General features: G+C 36.1%; 1 protein-coding gene across 6 annotated transcripts in view; it reads right to left on the bottom strand.

Moving 5' to 3' along the window:
• ldb3a (LIM domain binding 3a) overlaps positions 1–24,961 on the bottom strand; it is a 47,103-nt gene extending 22,142 nt beyond the window's left edge. For 2 of the 6 annotated variants that reach the window (XM_067386164.1, XM_067386166.1), the window contains exons 1-5: positions 22,104–22,252; positions 21,768–21,961; positions 8,854–9,005; positions 3,871–3,946; positions 617–639 (exon numbers count right to left, since the gene is read on the bottom strand). In XM_067386164.1, coding sequence (XP_067242265.1) covers positions 617–639; positions 3,871–3,946; positions 8,854–9,005; positions 21,768–21,863 — 347 coding nt within the window. In that variant the 5' untranslated portion in view covers positions 21,864–21,961; positions 22,104–22,252. Of the gene's footprint in view, positions 1–616; positions 640–2,374; positions 2,617–3,870; positions 3,947–8,853; positions 9,006–21,767; positions 21,962–22,103; positions 22,253–24,823 lie in introns of those variants that run through there. The other 4 variants (XM_067386162.1, XM_067386163.1, XM_067386161.1 and 1 more) reach the window with 4 other exon arrangements.
• Positions 24,962–26,123: the final 1,162 nt, after the last annotated feature.

Raw genomic sequence — 26,123 nt, 5'->3', positions numbered from 1 at the left:
TGAACTCGAATTATTAAGTTCACATTACTTAATCATTACTTAATTTTTTTAGGGCAACCAGTTTCCTCAAATTTTTTAAGTAAATTCAACTTATCCGGGCTAACAGTGCAGGTTTATTTTATATTTAGTGTTGGAATAGAGACATAGTTCCTAGTGCGAGGATGTGAACATCTCTGAGTAGAGTGTTGCGGGTTGCCGTTTAGTAAATACATTCATTGACATGCCATGAATGCAGCATAAGAAACAGTTCTCGATTCCCAACCCGAACACTAAAAGTGCCCTAAGAGGACCAATAGAATTATCACAGAAACAATTTCTATGCTAAACATGACTTCAGCAAGCAAACCTCTAGACCTCTAAAACACACACATATATAATCCAAAGAGGTTTGTTTAATATATTCCCAGCACTGATTCTGGTATGTTTCTCTATGTTGTAGTATAGGTTTACATTAAGCATTAGTACACCATTAAAGCAAGCTTTGATTGCACAGGAAGACAAATCTCACTAACCACACTGTATTGTTGATAACACACCACAAAGGCAGTTCCAAACAATTCCATGCACGTATACCACACAGAGCACTACAACGTTATGCCAGGAGGATGTTACTAACTTGGCAGGAGTGTGGGTAATAACCTACAATGGGCAAAAGGAAACAGAAACAAGTGCATTGGTTAGAAACTCATTTAAGATTTGACATGGAAGGGTTGTGCCAATGAAAGTTATTCAAGATGTGGAATCTCCTCAATTTTTTAAAGGTGAAATGGTGTAATTTGCAAAAATAATGAGTAGCTCAAGCCATTGGTTCACCCAACACTGACCCAGTTTAGCTGTCCCAAAGACAAAAATTAATTCTGTTTGTGGCACAGAAATTACACACTTCACCTTTAAGAAAAAGGAAAACGTTAGTGTGTTTGAGTGCCAACGTGTGTGTGTTTGGCGTGATTGAAATATAACGCGTTTGTGTGCACACACAGTAGTGAAGTCACCTTTCAGAGTGGCAAATTAATAAAAAACTGAAAGCAAAAGACTAGTGCGTCACTGGAAACATCTGACAAAAGAGAAAAAAGTTTTCATACGAGTGTCTCCTTGCAAAGATGTGACAGGAGGGAGTGAGGGGGATGTATCAGTGTAGTTAGGAAACTGAACCCTGACATTCCATGACCGTTTATAGAGAGATCTGTGACAGGTGCTCTCTCACCCATCTCTAACCGTATCACTCGACAGCCTGAGATTTCCTCTGTGCTGTGGCACATGCTAAGACCTTTTTCGTTGCATATGAGGAAGAGAGTAAACAGAGAGGGGTACAGGACATTGTCATCCATTTCCCTAATCCACCATAGTACTGCCAAAGTGCATTGCTTTGAGGTTACAATGCAGAACTAAAACTGTCAAACCTGGAAAGTGATATAGTGCTTTCAACAACAGCTTGCATTGGTTGTCAAGATTTGATACATTTGGAGTTTGTAAGATTTTTTTTATGTTTTTGAAAGAATTCAGTAAAAAAACAACAACAGTAAAACAGTAATATTGTGAAATATTACTACGATTTTAAATAACTGTTTTTATTTTAATATATTTTAAAATGTAATTAATTCATGTGATGACAAAGCTGAATTTTCAGCATCATTACTCCAGTCTTCAGTGTCACATGATCCTTCAGATATCATTCTAATATGCTGATATGGTGCTCAAGAAACATTTCTTCTTATTATTATAGTTGAAAATAGTTTTGGTGCTTAATTGTTTTATGGAAACTGTGATACATTTTTTTCTGGATTCTTTGGGCAATGGAATGTTAAAACAACAGTATTTATTTGAAATCATTATAAATGTCTTTACTGTTACATTTTTCAATGTAATGCGCCCTTGCTAAATAAAAGTATTCATTTCTTTCAAAGAAAAAAACAAAACAAAGTTTTGAATGGTAGTGTATTTTCTAGTTTGTAAGCCAATTTTTCAATCGAAACCCTCTGGCGGATGGATTATCTGGTATAAAGTGATCACTGTACCTGAAGGAGGGTCACAGTAAGGACAACTGAAGCCCCAGCTTAAATTTGTCTTGCACATTCCTTTAGAGCCTTGAAGCCTTAACTAGATCCCTCTCTGGCCTGTTAATGCCAGTGGGGAATGGGGTCAATGTAACAGATGTAACCTCTTTTTTCTGAATGCTGTATGGCCGCTGTCATTCTTCTGTCAAAGAGCGAAGTTAGCAACCAGGTGGGCCTGACCTATAACCGTCCCACTGATTCTAACCTGAAACTCTAACCGGTTAATTTAGCAATTAACACTATATTTTTAAATAGGACTGGTTACGTTTTACCGCACCTGGCTGCTAGCTTCAAATCTCGCTCTATTCATGATTACATACCCACTAGGCTTTCCTGACCCCGAGCTCTTAGCCCTTTCCTGCAGCATGGCCATCTCTTGCAATGTCTCAGCAGAGTACAGACCGATGGGAGAGTTATACTGCTGTTTTTTTTGTCCAGAGGTGGATTTTTCCCTCGGAGCAGCTAAATGTCTTTGAGCAGGGAAAAAAGCATCTCCACTTGAGTAGCTGGAGTTTGTTTTAGCAGAACCTGAGAGAGCCCCATTCATTTGCACAGGCTGATCCTTAAAGGGAAACGTGCATGTGTGTGGACAGTGTTGAGAAGGAAAGAACAGAAGGAGCAGGTCAGAGGAAAGTTGAGAATGAGAATGATTTAATAACTTATATTGAATATATACTGAAAATACTGAAAGTAAAAAAAGAAAATGCCTATTTTTTGATGAACAAACCCTTTAACTTCTTTAACTTTAAGTGTTTGCAGTGTTTGCAGACTACCGTTCAAAAAGATCAGTCAGAAAGATTTTTGTGTTTGTGAAATAATGTTTCTGGAATAAGTCTCTTATGCTCATCAATGCTGCATTTAAATATTGTGAAATATTATTACAATTTAAAATAACTGCTTTCGATTTGAATATATTTTAAAATGTAATTTATTCCTTTGTTGGCAAAGCAGCATCATTAATCCATTCTTCAGTGTCAAATGATTCTTCTAAATCATTCTAATATGCTGATTTGGAGCTCAAGAAACATATTCTTATTATCAAAGTTGAAAACAGATGTGCTGCTTAATATTTTTGTGGAAACCATGATTAACCGTGAAATCTTATAAATGTCTTTACTTTTGATCAATTATTGCATACATTCCTGAACAAAACTATGGTAACACTTTATTTTAGGGTCTTTTAACTAGTTGCTTATTAGAATGCATATTACTAGAATATTGGCTATTTATTAATACTTATTAAGCATATATTAAAGTCTTATTCTGCACGACCTTATTCTACATCCTACCCAATACCTAAACTTAACACCTAACTTACTAACTATTAATAAGCAGTAAATTAGGAGTTTATTGAGGGAAAAGTCGTAGTTAATAGTTTATATGTGTTCCCTATACTAAAGTGTTACCAAAACTATTAATGTCCTAAAAATGAATGCAGTATGCAAAGTGAAAACCAGCAGGGGGCATCATAAGGCTTTTTACAGGTGGCAGAACATTTGTAAGAATGTCCTATGAAAAATTCATCCTGAGTTGTGAGGAACACAAAGTCCAGAATCTATTATCTTAGCCTCTTAAAATAATTTTTAATTCAATCCTGTAAAAAAAAAAAAAATCCCCCCTTTTTACTGTGGACTTCAGCTAAAGCTTGCTCCAAGGTCTAAATTACACATGAATCTTAATGAAATTAATCAGAATAAGAGAATGTGGAATGTATGACCTGTGCTTGATTTATAATATCTGAATACATGGATACACTGTTTGCAGATGTATGTAGAATGCATGACTATGAGTACTGCATGAGTAATGTGTGACAAACCTTCTGATGGGGGATCACAGTCATAGGGGAGTCAATCCTTGGTGTCGTCATGGGAACAGGGGTGGGTCGCTTTGACCTGTGATAAAATAGAGAAAATAAATATTTGAAGAAAATGACAGTGTCTGAACCACATCTTAGACAATTTAGAAAAAAAAATCAATGTCCAGTAGTCAACTATAAACATCTCAAGCGCAGTTCAAGATACATAATTCACCTATGCACAAACTTGTGGCAAATATTTTCAGTTTTCCTGGTCTCAAATCTTTCCTTTGAGACTGAACACTTTCACAATAACAACATAATTATGAATCCCATCTACAGCAGAAGCGGTTTTTGTTGCAGCTATCAGAAAAATGCTTTTGTCCATACAGACTTTGTGCCAAATTGAACCTTTTCAGAAGAAAAAAGTTAAATCGTTAAAAGCCTTGTACACAAACTTTGTAGCACACACAGTTTAAATATTTGTGCAAAATGAAAAGCAGAAAGACAAATGACAATGTGTTTTCTTTCTTATAAAAGTAAGAGAAGTCCTTGGTACATCACAGTAGAGGTTGACAACAAAGTAGATAATGTTACAGTGTATCTCTCCCTACAAAAGTCATTCTGTGGGTTTGTAGATTTCATGGAATTTAATACGTAAACTTTATTTAACAAAATTAATTTCTTGTTTTTTGGACAGTTTTTTGTGTTAAGGATTTATCTAGTCTTATTGATTAATTCCAAACAGAGAGAATATTGAATGAATCCAACATGAAGCATTTCCGATTGCAGTGCGCACTTTTAAGAAATGACCTGGAGTTTCCCGCAGCAGACAGTATTTTTGGGGGCTTTGCTTAGTTTTGTGTTAATATTAACAAAGAAGGCTAAATAAGGCAGCTGTAACCCTGTTGAGCACTGCTACTGAATGGTTTATGTTCACAAGGCCTGGCTTTACTTGATTCCTGCTGACAGTATGGAGGCTGAAGACGATCTGACAACGCTATATTTTTAGCTAATTCTTTGACAAAGGTAAGGAAAATAATTAAATTTATTTCTTAAAAAACTGTTGTTACTTGTCCAGGTTGTGTGTTATTACCACCAACAAAGTAGGAAATCGTGTTTTAGACCGATTAAAGGCTAAAGCAGATAAGCTAAAACTATTAGCCTATCGCCGCCATTCAACAGTGTATGCCGTTTCCAGTGCTCACATGCACCGCTCCCTTTCCCATTTTGTTGAACTCTTACAACAAACTATGAACATGGATTCATTTGGTTGCACAGTATAATTAGGTATTAGAGTCACAAAAATGAATTAAAGTGCAAGAAAAGTAGTTAACCGTTAAAACGTCTTGAAATGTACTCATGTGTGGCAGTGTAAAATCTGCAGTTTGCAAAAAGGGGTGATCTTTTACATTACAGACTACAACACTGCTCATCTGTACCTGGAAAATCAGTGCCTTGTCTTGCATTTGTATTGCCCAATTTTCTGATAAATAAAGAGTTCTTAATCTTTGACATCTGTCTGTTATTTATACTTAAAATCCTATTTAATGAATTAAAATACATTAATTTAAACAATCCACTTAATATTATTAATAATATTAACTTAATTTTGTGTTATGTCAAAATTATTTCATTTCAGTTAAGTAGTTTTCATTAATATAGTTTTTATCCAATTGAACCCAATATTTTTGTTTAAATTTTACTGAATTTTTTTGTGTGCTATTTCTTATTTGTTACATTTTAATTAATAATATTGCTTGTAAAATGTTGCCACATTTTTTTTGAGTAGATATAGGGTATTATTTTTTACAGTATATATCACAATCCTTGCAGAGGGAACTCTGGGATCTATTAAGAGTGTTAAAGTAAAGGAAGGATGGTCCAGTGTAATCCCTGCAGGTATGCAGAGAGAGGGGAAAGGAAGGTGAACATGCCTTTTTTGGGGTTTTGCTCATGAACTAACAGCAAACCTGACTTAAGCACTAAGATACATCAGAATTGCAACCTGCACTGGAGAGATCAAGGATGTTTTTAAACTCAAAAGCTTCAAGGATCGCACAGACGATTGATGCAGACATGAAGAAGATAATATTATGCTAACTCAGGTGTGGCTCTCCCTCTGCATTCTTCTCCTTCTACAGTTTAAAATGACTTGTTTATATTTTACAGAAATAAACTTTAAAATGTAATGTAATAAATGTAATAAAATATTAGTAGTAGTTTTGTGGAAACTATGATACATTTTTTTCAGGATTCTTTGATGAATAGAAAGTTTAAAACAAGCAATGTAAGTCTTTACCGTCAATTTTGATCAATTTAATGCAAGATTGAATAAGTATTAATATTATTGATCCAAAACTTTTGAAAGGTAGTGTATTTACACATAATTCTATTTACACATTATGTCCTTCAATGTATTTTTCACATACTTTTTTCCCTTTATTTATTACCTTTTTGTTAAATTCTTCACCAAGTGCAATTCATATATTCATTTTATGGGTAAATCTAGCATGCAATTATGATGAATACTGAGTTAAGTGAATGTTAAGGTAAAAAAAGGGCATGAATTTTGATTTAACTGCTCATAGTGCAAAAATCAGATCCATGTAAAATAAGAAAGTGATCTTGATCAACTGCAGAGTGAACGTAGCCTTGTTTATTGCTATGTATGTTGTGTCAGTGCTGGGCAGCCTTGAGTTGGAGCACAATGCTGAAAAATAGCTTATCAAGTTAAATGGAGTATGATGCTGCTGATGGATGAATGGACACTCGTCAGAGCCCATTAAGAAAGCTCCTAAAAGCTAGAGCTACTGAATGCTTGATACACTGTCAGTTTTGAAGAGCTTTTGAAATTTATGTATGCTTGGCTATATTCTGCTTGTTGAATAATGTTGGCAACACGTAACATGATGACTCAGCATCTATTCTGATCTGATAAGGCCAGTGAGTTGTCAAAATGTGTCATAATACTCTTTATATCTTCTTTTCGATTAACAGAGGAAACATGAAGGCAATAAAATCACATGACCTTTCCCTGGATAAAAACACAGCTGCACAGCTCATCTAAACTCACACACAATCTCAGTCACATATGTTTGTGATATACTGAAGCTGCAGTCTGTTTACGGTTCATAAAAGTTAATCCCATGATTGATTACATTTAACAGTCAAGGCCTGCTTTTATTACACTGCAGTGAATAAGTAAACAATAGCACCTTCATCGCAGTCACCCAGGAGACCTGCATTCAATATAATCATTTCAATTAATAATTGGGCTGTAGCTGCAGAATCGCACAAGAGGATAAGAAAAACTAGGCTGTCCCAGAGCTGTCAGTGAAGATCCTGATACAAGCTTGTGGTTGCCAAGACAGATGAAATATCAGTGTGGATCACAGTGTAAACATGACAGATCATTTTACTAACTTCACCAGAATGGAAGCATGGAAGAAACTCAAATGAGAATCATGATGTTATCCCTGAACAAAACTTCCTGGTGTCATTTGATAGAATTCTATTCTATCCAACAGGGACGATTCTATTCTATTCTATTCTATTCTATTCTATTCTATTCTATTCTATTCTATTCTATTCTATTCTATTCTATTCTATTCTATTCTCCAAACCCTAAATGTTACTTATGTCCTATACACAATATTGAATTTCCCATTACTGCCACATCCTTCTTCAAATGTCATCATTCAAAGTTTTGGACAATTGCCCTACCTACATTTTATGGTTTTAGATAAGTAGTATTGTAGCACAAATGCATCAGTGAGTAATAAAACAATTTTTTTAATGCAGATGTTCAAATGTTCTACTGTTCAAATGTTTGGGGTCAGTAAGATTTCTTAAGAGTAGTAAGAAATCAGTAAGAAATAAACACTTTTATTCAATAAGGATGCAATAAATTGGTCAAAAAAAGATAGTAAAAACATAATGTTACAAAAGATTTCAATTAAATTCAATTTCAATTTCAATTAAATACTGTTCTTTTGAATTTTCTATTTATTAAAGAATCATGAAAAAATGTGTCTCATTTTCCACAACAACTGTTTTCAACATTGATAATAATAAGAAATGTTCCTTGAACACTAAATCAGCATAGTAGAATGATTTCTGAAGGATCATGTGACACTGAAGACTGGAGTAATTCAGCTTTGCTATCACAATAATTACAATAATATGTCATAATGTTACTGTTTTTACTGTATTTTTAAACGGTAGTGTACATCAACACAAATTTGCATGCTTTCACACACACACACACACACACACACACACACACACACACACACACACACACACACACACACACACACACACACACACACATGTTTGTTTTTGTGAATTGTGGGGACTTTCCATAGACTTCAATGCATTTTACACTGAACAAACTGTACATTCTATCCCCCTACCCTGCCCCTACCCCTAAACCTAACCCTCACAGGAAACTGTGCAAACTTTTACTTTTTCACAAAAACTCATTCTATATGATTTATAAACCCATTTACATTGTGGGGACCGCTGGCTGGTCCCCACGATGTAGGTGAACTCAGGTTTATATTACATCATGGGGACATTTGGTCCCCACAATGTAATATAAACAAAAGCACACACACACACACACACACACACACACACACACACACACACACATGTTTGTTTTTGTGAATTGTGGGGACTTTCCATAGACTTCAATGCATTTTACACTGAACAAACTGTACATTCTATCCCCCTACCCTGCCCCTACCCCTAAACCTAACCCTCACAGGAAACTGTGCAAACTTTTACTTTTTCACAAAAACTCATTCTATATGATTTATAAACCCATTTACATTGTGGGGACCGCTGGCTGGTCCCCACGATGTAGGTGAACTCAGGTTTATATTACATCATGGGGACATTTGGTCCCCACAATGTAATATAAACAAAAGCACACACACACACACACACACACACACACAAACACACACACTCCAAAACATTAACAATGCACTGTACTTTTGCATGGTGAGGGCCAGATTGAAGTTGGCAGACTTGATCTTGTTTTGGGCCTCCAGGTGTGTCATCCCCTCTGTGCTGACCCCATCAATGGCCACGATGATGTCACCCTGATTCAGGTTGCTGGAGGCTGCCTTGCTCCCTGGTGTAATCTGATAAAACAAAACAAATGAGCCTTTAAATGAAATACTGACAGGTCAGCACCTCTGCAAACACAAAACCTGGAGAAAATAATCATTTGTTTTTTATTTGCCTGCCTCCCTATGGGATTGATAATGTAGGTTGGACGTATGAATAAAGGTGAACAAAGCGGAAGATTCTGCAGGTACTTGCCGGATACCCTTTCAATAAAATCAGTGGAGGATAAAAACACACACATATATTCTGAATCCATGACAGCTGGGTGCACAAAGAGATCTCAATCACACATTTGGCATGCTGCATGCTTAGTACTAGAACAGATAATGTGTTCCTATTGCTAAAAATAGAATTGTGACCGCAGAATAAAGTTGCTCTTAATCTACAGACCCTAAATCAATATGAGAAAATGTGTATGAGCATAATGTGAACAAAGTAAAGAACATGTCTGGGTCATATTTCACGTTTCACATGAAAGGCTATGTGAGATTTTGTAATACCTTTATACCTTCCATTGAACTTATAGTAATATAAAAATTATATATACATACTAATATTCAAAAGTTTGGGGTCAGTAAGATTTTTTGTGTGTGTGAAAGAAATTAATACTTTTATTCAGCAAGGATGTATTAAATTGATCAAAATTTACAGTAAAGACTTTTATAATGTTACAAACGGTTTCTATTTCAAAATAAATGCTGTTCTTTTGAACTTTTTATTCATCAAAGAATCCTGAAAAAAAAGTATCATGGTTTCCACAAAAATATTAAGTACAGCTGTTTCAAAATTACCCTAAGGTTTTGTGAGAATTTCACACAGTTTAAATAAGGACAACAAATCGCTCATTATTGGACACTTTACTGATGAAAAGCTAACTTCTACACTGGAACTAGTAATGAAAACTGGATCAGGTGTGTTCCTCCATGACATGTAAGGAGAATGTTGAGGACCACCATTTGTGATTCTGTGATACTGATACAGGAAACCCTACAGAATGCACAAATGGTTGGCACTGTGTCATCCTTGTACCATAAAACTAGGCTATCACATACCAAGATTTAGAGTCTGTTTCTTTTCTTGTAAATCTGGCGAGGTTTCAGCTGTTTGTTTTGACCCAGAAGCATCTCCTTATCTAAAGTGTCACTGTGCATGGCTGTGCAGAACTATTTACAGAAGTCTAATTTACAGAAAACTGATGTGAATGCAAAATGAATAAAGCTGATTTCAGATGTATGCCTGTTTCTCTCTCTAATCTCTTCTGGCTAGATGAGGAATTTTTGACACTGTGTTATGTTTTGCTCCCTGAGGGACTTGTACTAAAACCCCCATTGAGAAAAACTGAAAAGCTCTCTGTGTGAGTTTATTTTTTTGTATTTCCATCTGTTTTCATTTTTTTTTTTTTTTAAATGCATGCACATCTGAGCCAAGGATTTAGTCTGAAAAGAGCCAAGACTGTAAAGCCTATAGCTTGAGAGCTAGACCAGCCATAACAAGAAAATGAGAAGGACACATGCAAAATCATTCTGAGAAAATTAGCTTGCTGTTAATTATCTGACAACAGATAATCGTCAATGTTTTTGTCCATACAATGGAAGTCAGTAGTAACCAAAACATTCTTCAAAATATCATATTTTGTGTTTCACAGAAGAATGAAATTAATTCATTTTTTAAACAACATGAGGGCAAGCAAATGATAACAGAATTGTCATTTTAAGGTGAACTCTCCCTTAAAATGCTTCACTCTAAGCCACAATAATAATAATAGAGCAATCAAATCAACTAATTTAATAGGTCACCTCTGTATCTTACCTGAAATATTTGTGCCTAGATCTTTAGAAAATTCATAATGAACCAGTCCTTCAGCAGTCAAAATTCAGTATATGGTTTTCAATTAACTAGATCAGTATCAGACATTGATCAGTGTCTGCTCTTTGATTCTCATTAACTACTGGGAAGCTTCGAAAACTTGTGGTGCCTAGATTGAGCCTTTGACAAACCAGCAAAGGGTCCAGCAGGAATACCAGACTGACAGACAGAGTGGAGCATCAGAGCAGTTGAAACAACATCATTATGCACTATGTGGCTACAATGTATGAGGCAATGAAAATATTGTTGAGACAAAACTTACAGGCACTTATACAAATCGCACTTATAAAACCAACTTGAAACCACTGCAAGACCTGTGTGGTGAAATCTTTCACCATAAAGCAAAATTTCTGATCGCATGGATGTCTTTTGAATTGACTGGATTTTGCCAAGCAATGGTAAATGTGGCCCCTGCAGAAAATTCCAGTATTACTGGTCACCAGCATAAGGTATGTTTTGCATGGTGGACCAGCTACACCAGCCTATAGTTTTACTTGAGAACAGCATGGTCCACCAGCTAGACAAGCACTATTACAGCATTAGCCAGCTCTAACCAGCATAAACCAGCCTGGGCCAACATTGAATTCATGCTGATTCATGTTGGAATGTGTTTTTCCATTCCACTGAGCTACTTTTCCACTGTTTTCAATGTAAACGCATGCTAGATGGACATCTTTAACTCGTGTCTTTTGCAGTGTGTCTATGTTCTAAAATTGCAGAGCTCAATTTAAAAGAAATGCAACTTTTAAAAAACACGTCTCTAGACCTTGCTCATTTTTCATTCTACTGACCTGCATCTCTCGTTTTTAACAAGACAAGACAAATAATAATATAGGGATCGACTAATAATTAAGGATATCTAGTTATTAGTGTAAAGCTTTCATTATTATGAAACACAAAATCTTTTACTGCCCCCAGTGTTTGCTTATTAGTTGTTTTTTTATTTGATTATGCTTTCAGCTTTCAATAAGAGTGTAGTGCTCTTTGCTGTGTTTATCTTATTTGATCATGTTTATCCATTATGCATATTTTTACACAATAAAAAAAAAAAAAAAAATATGGATTCAACCTGCAAATTCAATCTGGGTTTGATAACACTTTAGATTCGGGTCCAATTATCACTATTAACTACAACTTTTGTCTCAATAAAATCCTAATTACTGCTTCTTAATAGTTAGTAAGGTAGTTGTTAAGTTTAGGTATTGGGTAGGATTACGGGATGTAGAATATGGTCATGCAGAATACGGCATTAATATGTGCTTTATAAGTGCTAATAAACAGCCAATATCATAGTAATATGTATGCCATAAGCAATTGGACCCTAAACTAAAGTGTTACCAGTAATCAGTTGGTGTCTCATAAATCAGTGCCATTGTTAGAGGAATACCTTGCAGCGTGCGGCTACTGTGTGTAATATCTTTAAAAATGCATTGGTATGTGACAGCTGTGTTTCCACTACTGTGGTCACATCCACACTGTGGATGAGCTTAACATGAACATCAGTGCAATCCGACACCTAAATGTACTATATCCAGGCACTTTGCACATACCCATGAGCAAATATGACAGATTGTAGTTGCCCTTCTTGCAGACTACATGGCACTGTATTTAATAATCTTTTTCTCAAAATAATTAACCAGCTCAAGTTCACTGGCCATGTTTATCAACTGAATATAACTGCAGCCCCCAAATGAATAGCTCTCATACTCTGGCACAAATTCACAAATAACTGAAATCTGTCTAATTTGCTTATTGGGGTACAGGCCTGTAAAAATAAGCCACACTAAGTTTTGCAAAAAAAAAAAAAAAAAAAACTGCTGGTCTGGATACATTCGTCCAACCTTTGGGTAAATCAAGGTTGGAATAAATATGTTTGCAGTTAGATGGCTGCGATAAGTCCAAAATAGCTTTAAATGATAGGCTTCTTCCTCCTTTATTGAAAAAAAAAAAAAAAAGTTCTGTACATATAACTACCCACATTGGGTAGGCTTTTTCCTGCTTGACAGCTGCACTAATTGTGTCTGTGTAAATGGGTGCTAGCCACTAGAGTGCTGTGGTTGTTTTAAGAGTCATCTTCCTCTATAAATGTCAAGTCTAATTGCCTCATCTAGCAATGGGAGTGTCCTGTCACCTTTAGAAAGGCCACTGTGAAGGTAGTGTTCATGTGCTGGGGGCAACATCCCCATAAAGTGACTTCTGACCTGCGCAGAAAATTAAATGGAAAAATTTTATTCATATAGGTTTGGAACTACATGAAGGTAAGTAAATGATGACAGAATTTTCATTTCTGGGTTAACTATCCCTTTAAGGCTTCATTAAATTATGCTGAATATTAGGTCACATCATATAAAACCTTCATGGTAGAAAAAAATATGGATAAAGACGTTTTGCAAAAACATTTCTAATTCTGATTTACATGATTTAAGGAATGCATGATACTGTTGCTTTGTGCCGGGGTTAGCAAAACTAACGGCAGGAGGAAAAGGAAGGGAGCATGGGAAAACAAAGGCTTGGAGAGACTGAGGGTGGATTACCAGGCCTGGCACACAAAACATGCATTAACTCTCCATTCTCAGCTCATTCCAATTGATGCCTGGATGAATGAGTGGCTGATATGCCAGCTCCAATCTCCTGCTCACTCACAACAGCACAAAGGAGCTGTTCTGTGGGTCAAGTGAATCACGGGGGGTGGGGGTGGGGGGGTCACAGAGAAAACTAAAGAGAGAAATTTGATGGCTGGATGGATGGACAGATGGACTGGCAAAATAAGAAAACATGAAATCAAAATGCATCCTATATACTTTCTTAATAAACATTCCTGGTCTTGTTGTGCATGATTGCTATGCATCATTCCAATGCAAAATCAAGACTATTGATAAAGTCCAACCAAACTTTTTTTCAGGGAATATCCTGTTTCATTCAGCATAAACTACCATTCAAACGTTTGAGGTTGGTAAAATGTTTTTGAAAGAAGTCTCTTATGCTCACCAAGGCTGCATTTACTTAATCAAAGCATAAACAGTAATATTGTTAAAAATTAAAACTTTTTAAAATAACTTATCTATTGCAATATGTTTTAAAATATAATATCCTGTGAAAATTTCAAAAAGCTGAATGTTCAGCATCATTACTCCAGTCTTCAGTGTCACATGATCTTTCAGAAATCATTCTAATATGCTGATTTTGTGCTCAAGAAACATTTTTTATTAATACCAATGTTGAATAACAGCTGCTTAATATATTTGTGGAGACCGATACATTTTAGAAACAAAGGAGTCTTTAATATAATCCACCAGCTTATGTAGAAGAAACAACGCTACACAACCACTTAACATCGACAAGAATGGACAAAGAACTTCAACTGAACAAAACAAGGAGTATATTATACACAGACTAAATGAGGGAGCTAAACAGTAACAGCTGAACAAAATCATTAAGTGATGGGTAACCGAACAAAAAAAACAGAACATACACAGCACGTCAAATTATGTGCTGAAATTACTTCATTGTAATTTCATGGAAAACAGTAGGGAAAACAGCTTTCAAAATGTTTCCTTTTTTGGTGTGCCGCATAAAAAAAAAGAAAGATATCTAAATTTCTCGGTATGTAAAGCTGAGGATGAAATCTGTCTTTTAAGGTGAGTTTCGAATTAATATATTCTTGTTCTCTGCGATTCCTAAGTGAACACACTAAGATTTACACCAGTCATAGTTTGAATTGAGTCATCTAAACATCTGAAATGGTGAAGACTTGATCAGTTACATAAGACTAAAGTAGCAGTACTCATGATTGAGGCCTGAGTACTTAACCAGCTGGGCTCATTTATGCTAACAAGACCGAAAAGTATCCGACACCATATGAATGCAATGCGACCTGATCCTCCCTTGCTGTAGCACCCCTCACATAAGTGCCTCATATAAACCTCCCAGACAACAAATGAATAAAACACATGTGAAAAAGACCAAGATTTTAATCACAGCACATCAAAGCCAACCTGATGAGTTATCTGAGAACAAGCTTTGGTTAAAAACACCCCACATTTCTGTATTGGTGGAAGGAAGCATGTAGTTTTGGTGGATGCTGGTATGTAATAGTCTTCCCCAGCACGACTGACTTGACCTTCAGCAGCCATCTAAAAACAGCTCTGCCTGTCAGCAGCACCAGCTTCAGGCTGTCATGGCACACACCAAGGGTACTTGCTGCCTACTTGTTTGGGACTATCTGAGAGAGACTATTATATATTAACATTATTAACAACACTATTTAAGGATCACACAACTTGCTACGGACTCATTTTCAAACTTCATGAAGAACATGAGTGTGTTTGTTTCCACACTTAATACATTGGGTTCGGTTAATCGCATTCTTTATGACATGTGTACAAACAACATCAAATTAGTTTAGTAAAGCAGAACAGAATAACACCATGTCCAAACCTGGTGTGATGTTTCCAATGATAAGCGATTTGTCTGTCCAATGAACACAAAACTGCTGTGCGAAGTGACACAACCTCAGTCTATAAGAAGATATTGGATGTTACGTGGAGTGAGATTTTGAACCAAGGACATTTCACAATAACCTACCAGCATGATGACGCAAAAATAGAAATCAAACATTGTTGCAGTCAAACAAATCTGAATGTTTTGCACCATAGGACTTGTTATTCAGCAAAAGAATTCATACATAGCTTTATTATAGTGGTATCATTTCCAGCAATAATGAAAATTAAAAACCTACATAATTTATAGTAGATTATTTTATTGTTAAGAAAACATTAAATGAAACCTATTAAATCTGTGAGATTTATAATTTTCTTTGAAACAATTATCTTATGCTCACCAACCAAGGCTGCATTTATTTGATCAAAAATACAGTAAACACAGTAATATTGTGAAATATTTTTACAATTTAAACTGTTTTTCATTTTAATATTTTAAAATGTAATTTCTTCCTGTGATCAAAGCTGAATTTTCAGCATCATTTCCCAGTCCTCAGTGTCATATGATTCTTCAGAAATCATTCTTATATGCTGATTTGGTGCTCAAGAAACATTTCTTATTATTATCATCAATGTGCTGTTTAATATTTTTGTGGAAAGCATGATACATTTTTTTCAGGATTCTATGATAAGTAGAAAGTTCAGAACGGTAGTATATGTTGCTAAACTGAAGTATATGTAAAGTATCAGAATTGTAGTATATGTTGCAAAACATCAATATTTGTAGTAAGATCAGTGAAAATATATATATTATAAAACAATTTATAAATACAGTTAAATATACATTACACAAAAATCAAGCAACCATGAAAGACAGAAAAGGCTAATACAGCCTTTCTGTCATCTATCTCATGGGGACAGAAAATGCAATAATCAGCTTTAAAAATGAAGTGGATTTGTGTTCATCTGCCAGCATCAATCTTCTTGAAGACTGACTGGAATGTAGAATTTCTCTCGGCTCATTAGAGAATGGGAGTGTGGAGAGATGTCATATAAGCAGTCCAGCATTGGAAAGTCACAATGAAAATCAACACTGTTGGGAACACACTCATCAGGAGTGTTGTGCTATTTCTAGAACTCAAAATAAATAAATAAATAAATAAAATAAAATAAAATAAAATAAAAAATCCCACAACTTTGAATGCTTTCCAAGTGAAGAGGGACAGCTACATTTGTGTCATTATTCCAACACACTCATAGTATTAATGCAGATCAAATTTATGCCAACCATAAAACTCAATCTTCACAAGCTTTAACTGGATGCTCAGTGAATACCATGTGAATGAGAGTGAACCTTAATTTGAAACTTCCATATTTGAACCCCTAATACCACTTGGTGAAACACTATTCCACCAGTTGGTGCTCTAAGGGACATCAAGAGAGCTTTAATAATATTATGCTGTGTTTTATATTAAAAGGCTACTGCAAGTGCCCTCCACCAGATGAGACATTCTCAAAGTATTTTGGCAGATCCTAAACAGTGGATCAATGTTGACATTTAAATGTAACATTATTTCAGAAGCAAATCCGTTTCTAATGACACCACAGTGTCAAATGAAATGTCACAGAACATTAGTATAAGGTAATTTAGTGCTGGGTAAGCCCATAACTTTCCTCTTTTATACTCGAGGTCTCAACCCCCCTCCATTCCTACCAGTAGGTCAAAAGATTTTGTCATCTGTGCTATACTTTTAACATTTTTGGGTAATTTTACACAGCTGACCTTTTATAAATTCCAAAGCCATTTCTACCATTTGCCAATGTCTTTTTGTTGCTGTTTCTAGTCACATTTTATATTATTAAGTGTCCTTAAGTGTACTATGTACTTACAAAAAAAAAAAAAAAAAAAAGGTCTCAGAGATGAGTGTGGGTGGATTTTATTGGTGATGGATGTGATAATAAGAGTCAATACAATTTGGATATCTCAATAAAAAAATGCTACATTTTAAGTTGTGATAACTAATTGCTACCATATTTGTTTTTACGGTGTAAGGTTACGGACAGGTTTGGTGGTATGGTTAGGTTTAAGGGTGAGTTAAGGGGTAAGGGAAGGGTCAACAGTATTTATAAATAATAAGAAATTAATTACATACATCTATTTTTAAATATGCAACAAGTACAACTTAAAAAAGATGTAAGGGTGAATTCAGGTTGATTGGGACACTGTCATTGAAATGACTGGGAAAATGTGTCCTAATCAACCTGAATTCATCATATGTATGTATGTATGTATGTACACAGTGCATTGTATCATACATAGTACATAGTAGTTAAAGACACTTAAAATAAAGTAGAACCCTGTTACTTAATCACTGTCTAATGCATTCTCCAGCTAAAAGTATTATTTTCCTTAGCAGTTTCTTTTCATCCAAACCACCCAGAGGTATTTATATCCCTCATCTGCTGCTTTCAGTTTGAACTGAATTGCAAGTTCATGCTTTCTGTGCGCCATCTGTTACAGTCTGAGCTGCTCTCAGCCAGGAGAAACCCCCATTTCAGCACCTAGCGCTGAATGAGAGCACACACAGTCATACACAGGAGCATCTGCCAACATTTCACCCAATTCAGAAGGACCAGTATATTATCCCAAGAAAGTTAAAACGTAAAATTGTATATCATCTGTTATGTATAAAAGCATATGAAAAATTTCTACACTTCAAAACACTGTAAAGTGATGTATAATGTAAACAAAACCAACAAGACAAGACTTCTCATCAGTCTGGAATGCTGATTGATGGCAAAATAAAAGTATAGTTTTAAATCAATAAAATATAAAAGAAATGTGGGATCTGCATAAAATCATATATCTTCTTACCTTAAGCATTAAACTTATTCTGAATAATTCTGCGAGACTGCACAAGCCCCTCCCACTCTCCAACATGCCTTGTCACAGACACCACAGCGCTCTGCAGAGCAGACGAACAGTATCCACGAGTCCTGGACCTGCTTTCGTTGGTGACAGCCAGATAACGATCATGTTTGCCCTAAACTTCAGCACTGTTTGTCACCGCTGTGAAATTAAACCACTATTAAAACATCTCAATACAGCCAGCCTAACTTAGGCAATAGCCCTCCATTAAGCTTAATAACAAACAAGCTAGTCTGCTTTTGATGTAAAATGCCATCAAACAAGTGCGGAAGAGCCACCAAAATGAATAAAAATGCTCCCAAAATTCAAGATATAAACAAAAAATAGGGCAATTCATAACATAATATAGTTAAGCAATATCACACGAGCAAGAGTACTATTTTCGCAAATATCAGCACAACTGCAAAATGTGATAATAATTTTATAATTATATTATAATTATAATTTTAATAAACAATATTTTTTAGACACTACGCTGTCAATTTCGACTGTTCTTACTCTATTTTGCCAATGTAAATATTTCCAAACAAAGCAGAGGTTACGTCTCCCAGCAAAACACAACAGTGTTTTGTTCTTAAATGATTCACTGTATTTGAATGAATCGGGTGAGTCAATGATTCAATGACCCATTCATAAAATCAGTGAACACTTGCTTCTTTCATGAATGAATCGGTTGAATGAATGATTCTACGATTTACTTATTACACCTTGCAGCCACCTACTGTTGGTTTTAGTTTAATCTATAATATTACCATTTCATTTTTTCCAACATTTCATATTTCTGTATTCAAAATGTTATATTTAGTACAATAATTTCACAGCATTATTTAGGCAATTGTAATTGCAATGTGGCTGGATTTTGATAAATTGATTTTGTTGATACTGATTTCATTTAATTGGTATAAATCAGTAGACTGGGTAAACCCAGCCTGATCTGCTGCCGATTTGATTTCGCCCGGCAACTCAGTCTGGAAACCTGTACATTCATTTCTGCTGCATCTGTTACACTTTTGCGGGAACCAATTACAGACTGGCTTATCCACCTTGCTCGTTATTGGCGGGTACAGAGCTGTTTCTATGGCTCTGGGCGGGTATAACACGATGACGTCTCTCGCACAACCGTCAATCCAATTCCTTTTAACCTCTCAACGATGCTAAATGACTTCTTTAGTTTAGTAAACAAATCGCTCGACTGGGTGTAAGTATCACTCACTTTCATGTTTTTTGCACAACCTGCAAAAATCGCTCGATGCCATTGCTGCTTCTGCAAACCGCTGATCAATGCTACAAACCAATACAAACTAAGCCTGTCTGGAGTTTTCGCATCGCTCTGCAAAAGTATGCTACCCGGATCGCTGATCTGATTGGTTGAAGGACTATCCAATTGCTTGAATTATGCTCGTTGATCACGCCTCTTGTGCAGTAGGAAATACATAGCAGACCAATGTTCAATTTTAAATGGAGCTTGGTCTGGTGATAGCCAGACAAATATAACAGACCTATAGTGTGTAAAATATGATCAAAAATATGTAACTTTTTATAAATAATTATAAGAGGGGTTTCTTTTTTTACTTGAGCACCTGCCCCCCAAAATGCCTGGGCACAGCCCTGTTGCGGTGTCACATGATCTTTCAGAAACCATTCTAATATGCTGATTTGCTGCTCAAGAAACATTTTTTTTATCTTCTTATCAGTATTGAAAGTAGTTTTGCAGCTAAATATTTACATGCTGTTGATCAATTTAATGCATCCCTGTATATATTATATTATTAAAAAACATATACATATAATTATTTCTTAATCTTAACAGCCCAGAAGCAGCAACAGGTCCAATACAGTATCGCAAGTGTTAACATTCAGAGCAAAGTCTCCAGCACTGAACTGGAATTCTCACCGGCTGATCAGTAAATAGCACCCAGGCCGTCTGTCTCCTGTGGGCTGGAGAATAATATTCATCCTCTTAAGTTACAAGGATCGTCCTCAGACCTACTAATGTGATACTCACAGCAGATCTACGTCTTGATTCAAATACAGAATAACCGAGCGCTTCTTGCCTCCTTTACAGCAGGCCCACACACCTGTGAGGTGCTTTTATAGAAAAGCCCCCTGTTGAGCCACCCAACAGCCAGAACAACAGTAAGTACTGGGTCCCACCTGTCACTCCACAGTGACTGACTGGGCCCTGTGCTACTGGTCTTTTCCTGTAGGGAAGACAAACAGACCTGCCACACACCTCTTGATTTAGATATTCTGAGAAACTAGTACAGTGACGCCAAATGGCTGTCAAATGCTGCAAATAAAAGGCCTAGATAAGCATCAGAAGATTCCTATGTGCATTACGTTATTGTCGAGGGTGTTTACGTCACTGTAAAATGACAAACTCTGTGGGACACCTAGGATAGTGTACAGAACAGAAATTCTTCCTGACCGCAGGCTATGTTGGCATAGGTGGCAAAATGGCAGTGCATCATCTCTCTGTGGCATGTATTGACATTTTTTACAAGAGGATCTATTTTTTCAAGACCCTCTAATGCCAGCAACATACTGGGGCAGTGAATCTGTCTTCACTAGACATCTGAGAATAGGAAGGTGCATGTGGGCTGTTTTATTTTGAAGACACATAGACACACATAAGTCACACACATATAACAGATAAATACAAAGGCAGGTCAAATGTTCTCTGGGCTGTTTATACTTTCAGGAAGTAGAATGCTTCTACTAGGTCTACTATGTGTGTTTGCTGAGATATAATTGTTACAGAAGTACAACGAGAACTTGCCCTTCTGTAATATTTGACCTTCCTATCTTACAACACTGGCAAAATAAAGTCCTTAAAAACACCTTTTGAACTCATTCATGCTGAATTCCTTGTATAATTTCACAGAACTAGCTGTTTAAGAGAAGCATAGTCATCAAACTTCATGTCACACGCAAGAATAACAGCAGAACACGGATGAATCGACTTGAGTGCAATGAACTGAATGCACACGCTACAATCAATACTGTACATCTACACTGTAAAGAATATAAAATCATTCATGAAAACCATTTCACAATATCTAACAGCACCAAAAGACAAACTTTACAACACGACACCCGTCACTTCTTTATAACGCTAAGCAGACATGCCGAATGCAAGCTTCCAAATCGAGCAGAACCATAAAATATATAATACAGGAGAAGCATTATAATTATATGATGAATAACATACAAAACCATACAAGCAAACAACTCTGGATCAGCAACAGATCAGCACAAGATCAAGTACCAAGATAACAATGAATGAACAAAGAAACTTCAAAAAGCCATATTGTAGTGAATATATTATGATGGATCATATTTTCAATCTTATAACAAGAGAATTAATTGGGTTTGGAAGGTCTAAACTGACCTGGAATTAAACTGAATTCATATTGGTGTGAAGTGCTTAAGTCCTTATTCAGACGATACTTAAAATCTATTAGACTCATTGATACAGATTCAGATGAACGGTGCTGAACTAATGAATCACTGTCTATCTGGTCAAGATTTTGGGTTCTTACCCTAGAAACGGTGAGGGGCATGTTGAAGTCTTTGCCTCCTTGCAAACGGAAGCCCCAAGGTGATGGTCCAGCGAGTGACACGTTGTAAGAACTCATTGTTCAAAAAAGCCTGTGTATTGTTTAAGCAACAGAATTTCTCCAAACGGATGGGGAAAATGGATTTGGGAGGGGGCGGGGCACGTGCCAAACAGCCTCTGAAAGAAGAAGAAGAAGAAAAAAGTGTAAAAGGATTGTAACACTCACACCTTTCCAAAAAAAAAAAAAAAAGAAAACAGCCAAAAAACTGCAGGCCACAAGGGTCAAAGTAACAGCGTAAAACAACGAATTCAGGCCCACCTGAATACAATGCAAAATAACTGGAGCAACAGGGAAGAGCTATCAGCCAGAGGAAGAGGATTTTTGCCTGCTCGGATGAGCTGGACAGACAGCCTAAGAATAGCTGCCCCTCTGCCGAGAGCGATAGCACTATGGCATTGAGGGGAGGGGGGAGGAAGGGGTACTTATATGGCATGTAAGGGGACACCCAGAATGCCAGGCCTCCCATGATTCACAGGGCTAATATAGCCCCCTCTTAGGCTAAAAGATTTTTCTAGACTCCTTTCTTCTAGGGTGCCTCCTCTGGATCATGTACAGGGAACTGGGTTTGTGATTGTACAAAAACTGAATTCAGGGCTTATCATATGTCTTTTTGGTAGAGTCAAATTCATTGCAAGTGCAACATGGCTGATTATAAAAAGGGGTTAACAAAAGGTTAGAGTTAATTGGCAGCCCCTACAGACACAACCAAGCTTATCTCATGCATTCACAATGCATTCTTGGACTGAATGGTGTCACCTGTTTAAATGAAAAGCCTATCAATTTATCATCACCTTAAATACACTGAAATTTTAACAAACTACTGTTCAATTTTTTTAGGTGATTCATATTCTTTATTCAGCCAAGATGCATTAAATTTATTTAAAAGTGACAGTATACAAATTTATAATGTTACAAAATATTTCTATTTCAAATAAATGCTGTTCTTTTGAACTTTCTATCAAAGAATATTGAAAAAAGTGCATCACAGTTTCCATAAAAAAATATTAAGCAGCACAACTGTTTTCAACACTGATATTAATAAGAAATGATTTTTTGCGTACCAAATCAGCGATTTCTGAAGGATCATGTGACACTGATGACTGGAGTAATGGCTGCTAAAAATTCAGCTTTGCCATCACAGGAATACATTACATTTTAAAATATATTAAAACAGAAAACGGTTATTTTGAATTGTAAAAATATTTGACATATTACTGATTTTACTCTATTTTTTATTCATATAAATGCAGCCTTGGTTAGCAGAAGAGACATTCAAAAACATTTAAAAATCTTACCGACCCCAGAGTTTTGATCAGTGTAACTTCATTAATACAATACCTTTAGATGCAATAAATCACTCTAAAGTCATACTAACTTTTAAAACAATCCATTGACATTGTAACTATTAATGTAGGAGGTAATTTTCTCTTATTCTTAATTTCTTTATTGCAAACGAACCTTGAATGGCATCTGACAGAATGTTATCCCAAACATCCAGAGGCATCTGGAGGTTTTTTATGAGCAGCTATAGACAATGAACAAGTGGCAGTGAGAAAGGCCTGATATGCTCTTATTGCTCTCAGAGAACCAAGATAAGAGGACCTCTCGTGCACCAGCACTCTCTCCTGCCATCACAAGGTCTGCACTGAGACATCAGAGAGAAGATAACTACTGAGGACCTGCCTGTTCGCCCTGCCTAATTTGGGAGACCTCTAGTTAGCAGCTAAGTTTAGCCCTCTTTGTCAATGGAAGAATTTGAAGTAATACTGTACATGAATGTTCAACAATCAGGCCTTCATAGGCAGCATTTCAGAGAACAAGTTTGCAAACCCTGGACAGTGTGTGACATTTCCCTGATACAGTGCTTGTCATTATAATGCACTGACAGTGACAATAGTATTTACTGTAAAAACATGCACTAGGGTTTTTAGGACTTTTCTGATTGAATTTGCTTTTCTGATTCAATCTTTTCTAAACAGATCTATAGTTTTCCCATAACAGACGTTTCAATGGGCCAAAATTACATTAAAAATTGGTGAGTGTAGAAACTTAATTCTTCAGAGAACAAACTTTCAAAGAGCTTTAATCTATCTGTCTATCTACTGTATCTTATCTATTTGTCTTTCTTTCTTTCTTTCTTTCTTTCTTTCTTATCTGTCTGTTTGTACCTATAAATGTATCTATAAATGTATACACACATATAAATTATATATCACATAATTTTCTTTGCTCATGAGCAATATTAATATAGCCCACATAATCAGCTGGGTTCCATTTGTTCTGTACATGATCTGCACAACCAACATTATTCCAAACAAAAACACAATGCAACAGGATATTGTACTAATTGATTTATGATTTGGTCAATTGTCCACATAAACAGTCTTTATGTAATGTCCCTCATGTCTTTTTAGTGTCTGTAACAATTACTGTATTGTTGAAAAACGTTTCTATTCTAAATACTCAATGTTTACACTAAGGTTTCCCAAGAAAATATTCCCCTTCCAAGAAAAAAGAAAAAAATACTTGCCACCTGAAGATATGTGTACACAATACACAAAAAATAGTAACCTATACTTATGTAGCTACTATAGCCAAACATTATGGATATAATTGGATTTTTGACCAGACAGAAACTACACACGTCAGGCATGACAAAACACATCAAAGAGCATGAGCATCACTGAATCATTGTTGCCAAAAAGCCAATACCAGATAGCCTACTAATTCAACAAATTCAAAACAATATCAGAAACGCCACTGACTACAGAATAGTATATTTTTCGACTCATTATATTTATAGTAATATATCGGTAGGTATGATAAAACTCATGAAGACCTAACTGAGAGCAGAGACAGAAGAATGTTGTCACGCGACTGCAGCCACTGGGCGTCTCGGGTCCAGTGTGCAGCCTCCATTTCCATTCAACAAATCATTAAAAACAAACAACTTTTTTCCAAGTTTTGGTTCAACCTACATTGCATGATAAAAGTTGCTTTATACTGACAGCCGCGAGACTTGCAGTTTTAAGTCGCTCCGTTTCCCCCAGAGGCGAGCTCTGTCACTCATGCCTGATCCCTGGAACCCCCGGTGTACGTAAGCACAGCGCACGCAAATTGACCAATCATACTATGCTGAAGGCTAAGCTCATGAATATTAATTAAAGAATGTGGCGTTCCCCCAGTAGGTCCACCTGATTCGCCGAAATGCAGACGCTGAGCTAATCACCTGGCGAATCAACGAATCATCATATGGTGAGCATTTTGGTACATGAATATTAATTAGCTTTTGTGATTGACATGTTAGTGGGGTTACCAAGCAACGCCAGCATGATCTAATAAATATTAATTAGCCAAGTGTCTTTTACATAGTAGAGTTCGTAATTTCGCACACGGGACGGGGAGGCAGGCGGAGGACGAGGGATTTTCATTAGAGAGGAATTATTAAAGAGACAGTAGTCCCTCTATTGCCCCTGTCAACTGAAATGAGTTAACTTAAATGAGTCTAACCCTTAAGGCTCAAAACCCCTCAGACATTCTGTGGGGCCTTATAGTTAATTTACTAAAAACGTAATTATCAGCCACTGGGTTCTACATATTAAACTACTGTATTTTGAATATTTAAATTATGTATTTCCACTGTTTTAGGTAACCTAAAAAAGCACCAGCCTAAGCTGGTTTGCTGGTATTAGATAGTTTAAAGGGATAGTTCACCCAAAAATGAAAATTTGATACCCCCCAGTGCATCCAAGATGTAGGTGACTTTGTTTCTTCAGTAGAACACAAATGATGATTTATAACTCCAACCGTTGCAGTCTGTCAGTCAAATAATGGGAGTGAATGGTAACACAATCTATAAGAGTTGAAAAAACGTGCATAGACAAATCCAAACTAACCATGCGGCTCATGACGACACATTGATGTCTTAAGACACGAAACGATCGGTTTGTGTGAGAAACCGAACAGTATTTATATAATTTTTTACCTCTAATACACCACTATGTCCAACTGCGGAAGTGATGTCTAGCACTCACTGAAGTATGCGCGAGACATCACTGCCATTGTCAGAGCGCGATCAGACCTCACTAAGCGAGTGCTGAATGCAGTTGGACATTGTGGTGTATTAGAGGTAAAAAATTATATAAATACTGTTCGGTTTCTCACACAAACCAATCGTTTCGTGTCTTAGGACATCAATGTGTCGTCACGAGCTGTAGGGTTTAATTTGGATTTGTCTATGCACGTTTTTTCGACTTATTGATTGTGTTACCATCCACT

Source organism: Chanodichthys erythropterus, chromosome 5 (assembly GCF_024489055.1).
Source record: "Chanodichthys erythropterus isolate Z2021 chromosome 5, ASM2448905v1, whole genome shotgun sequence".
In the NCBI taxonomy this organism is placed as follows: Eukaryota; Metazoa; Chordata; class Actinopteri; order Cypriniformes; family Xenocyprididae; genus Chanodichthys; species Chanodichthys erythropterus.
This window is presented reverse-complemented; position numbering and strand designations above follow the sequence as displayed.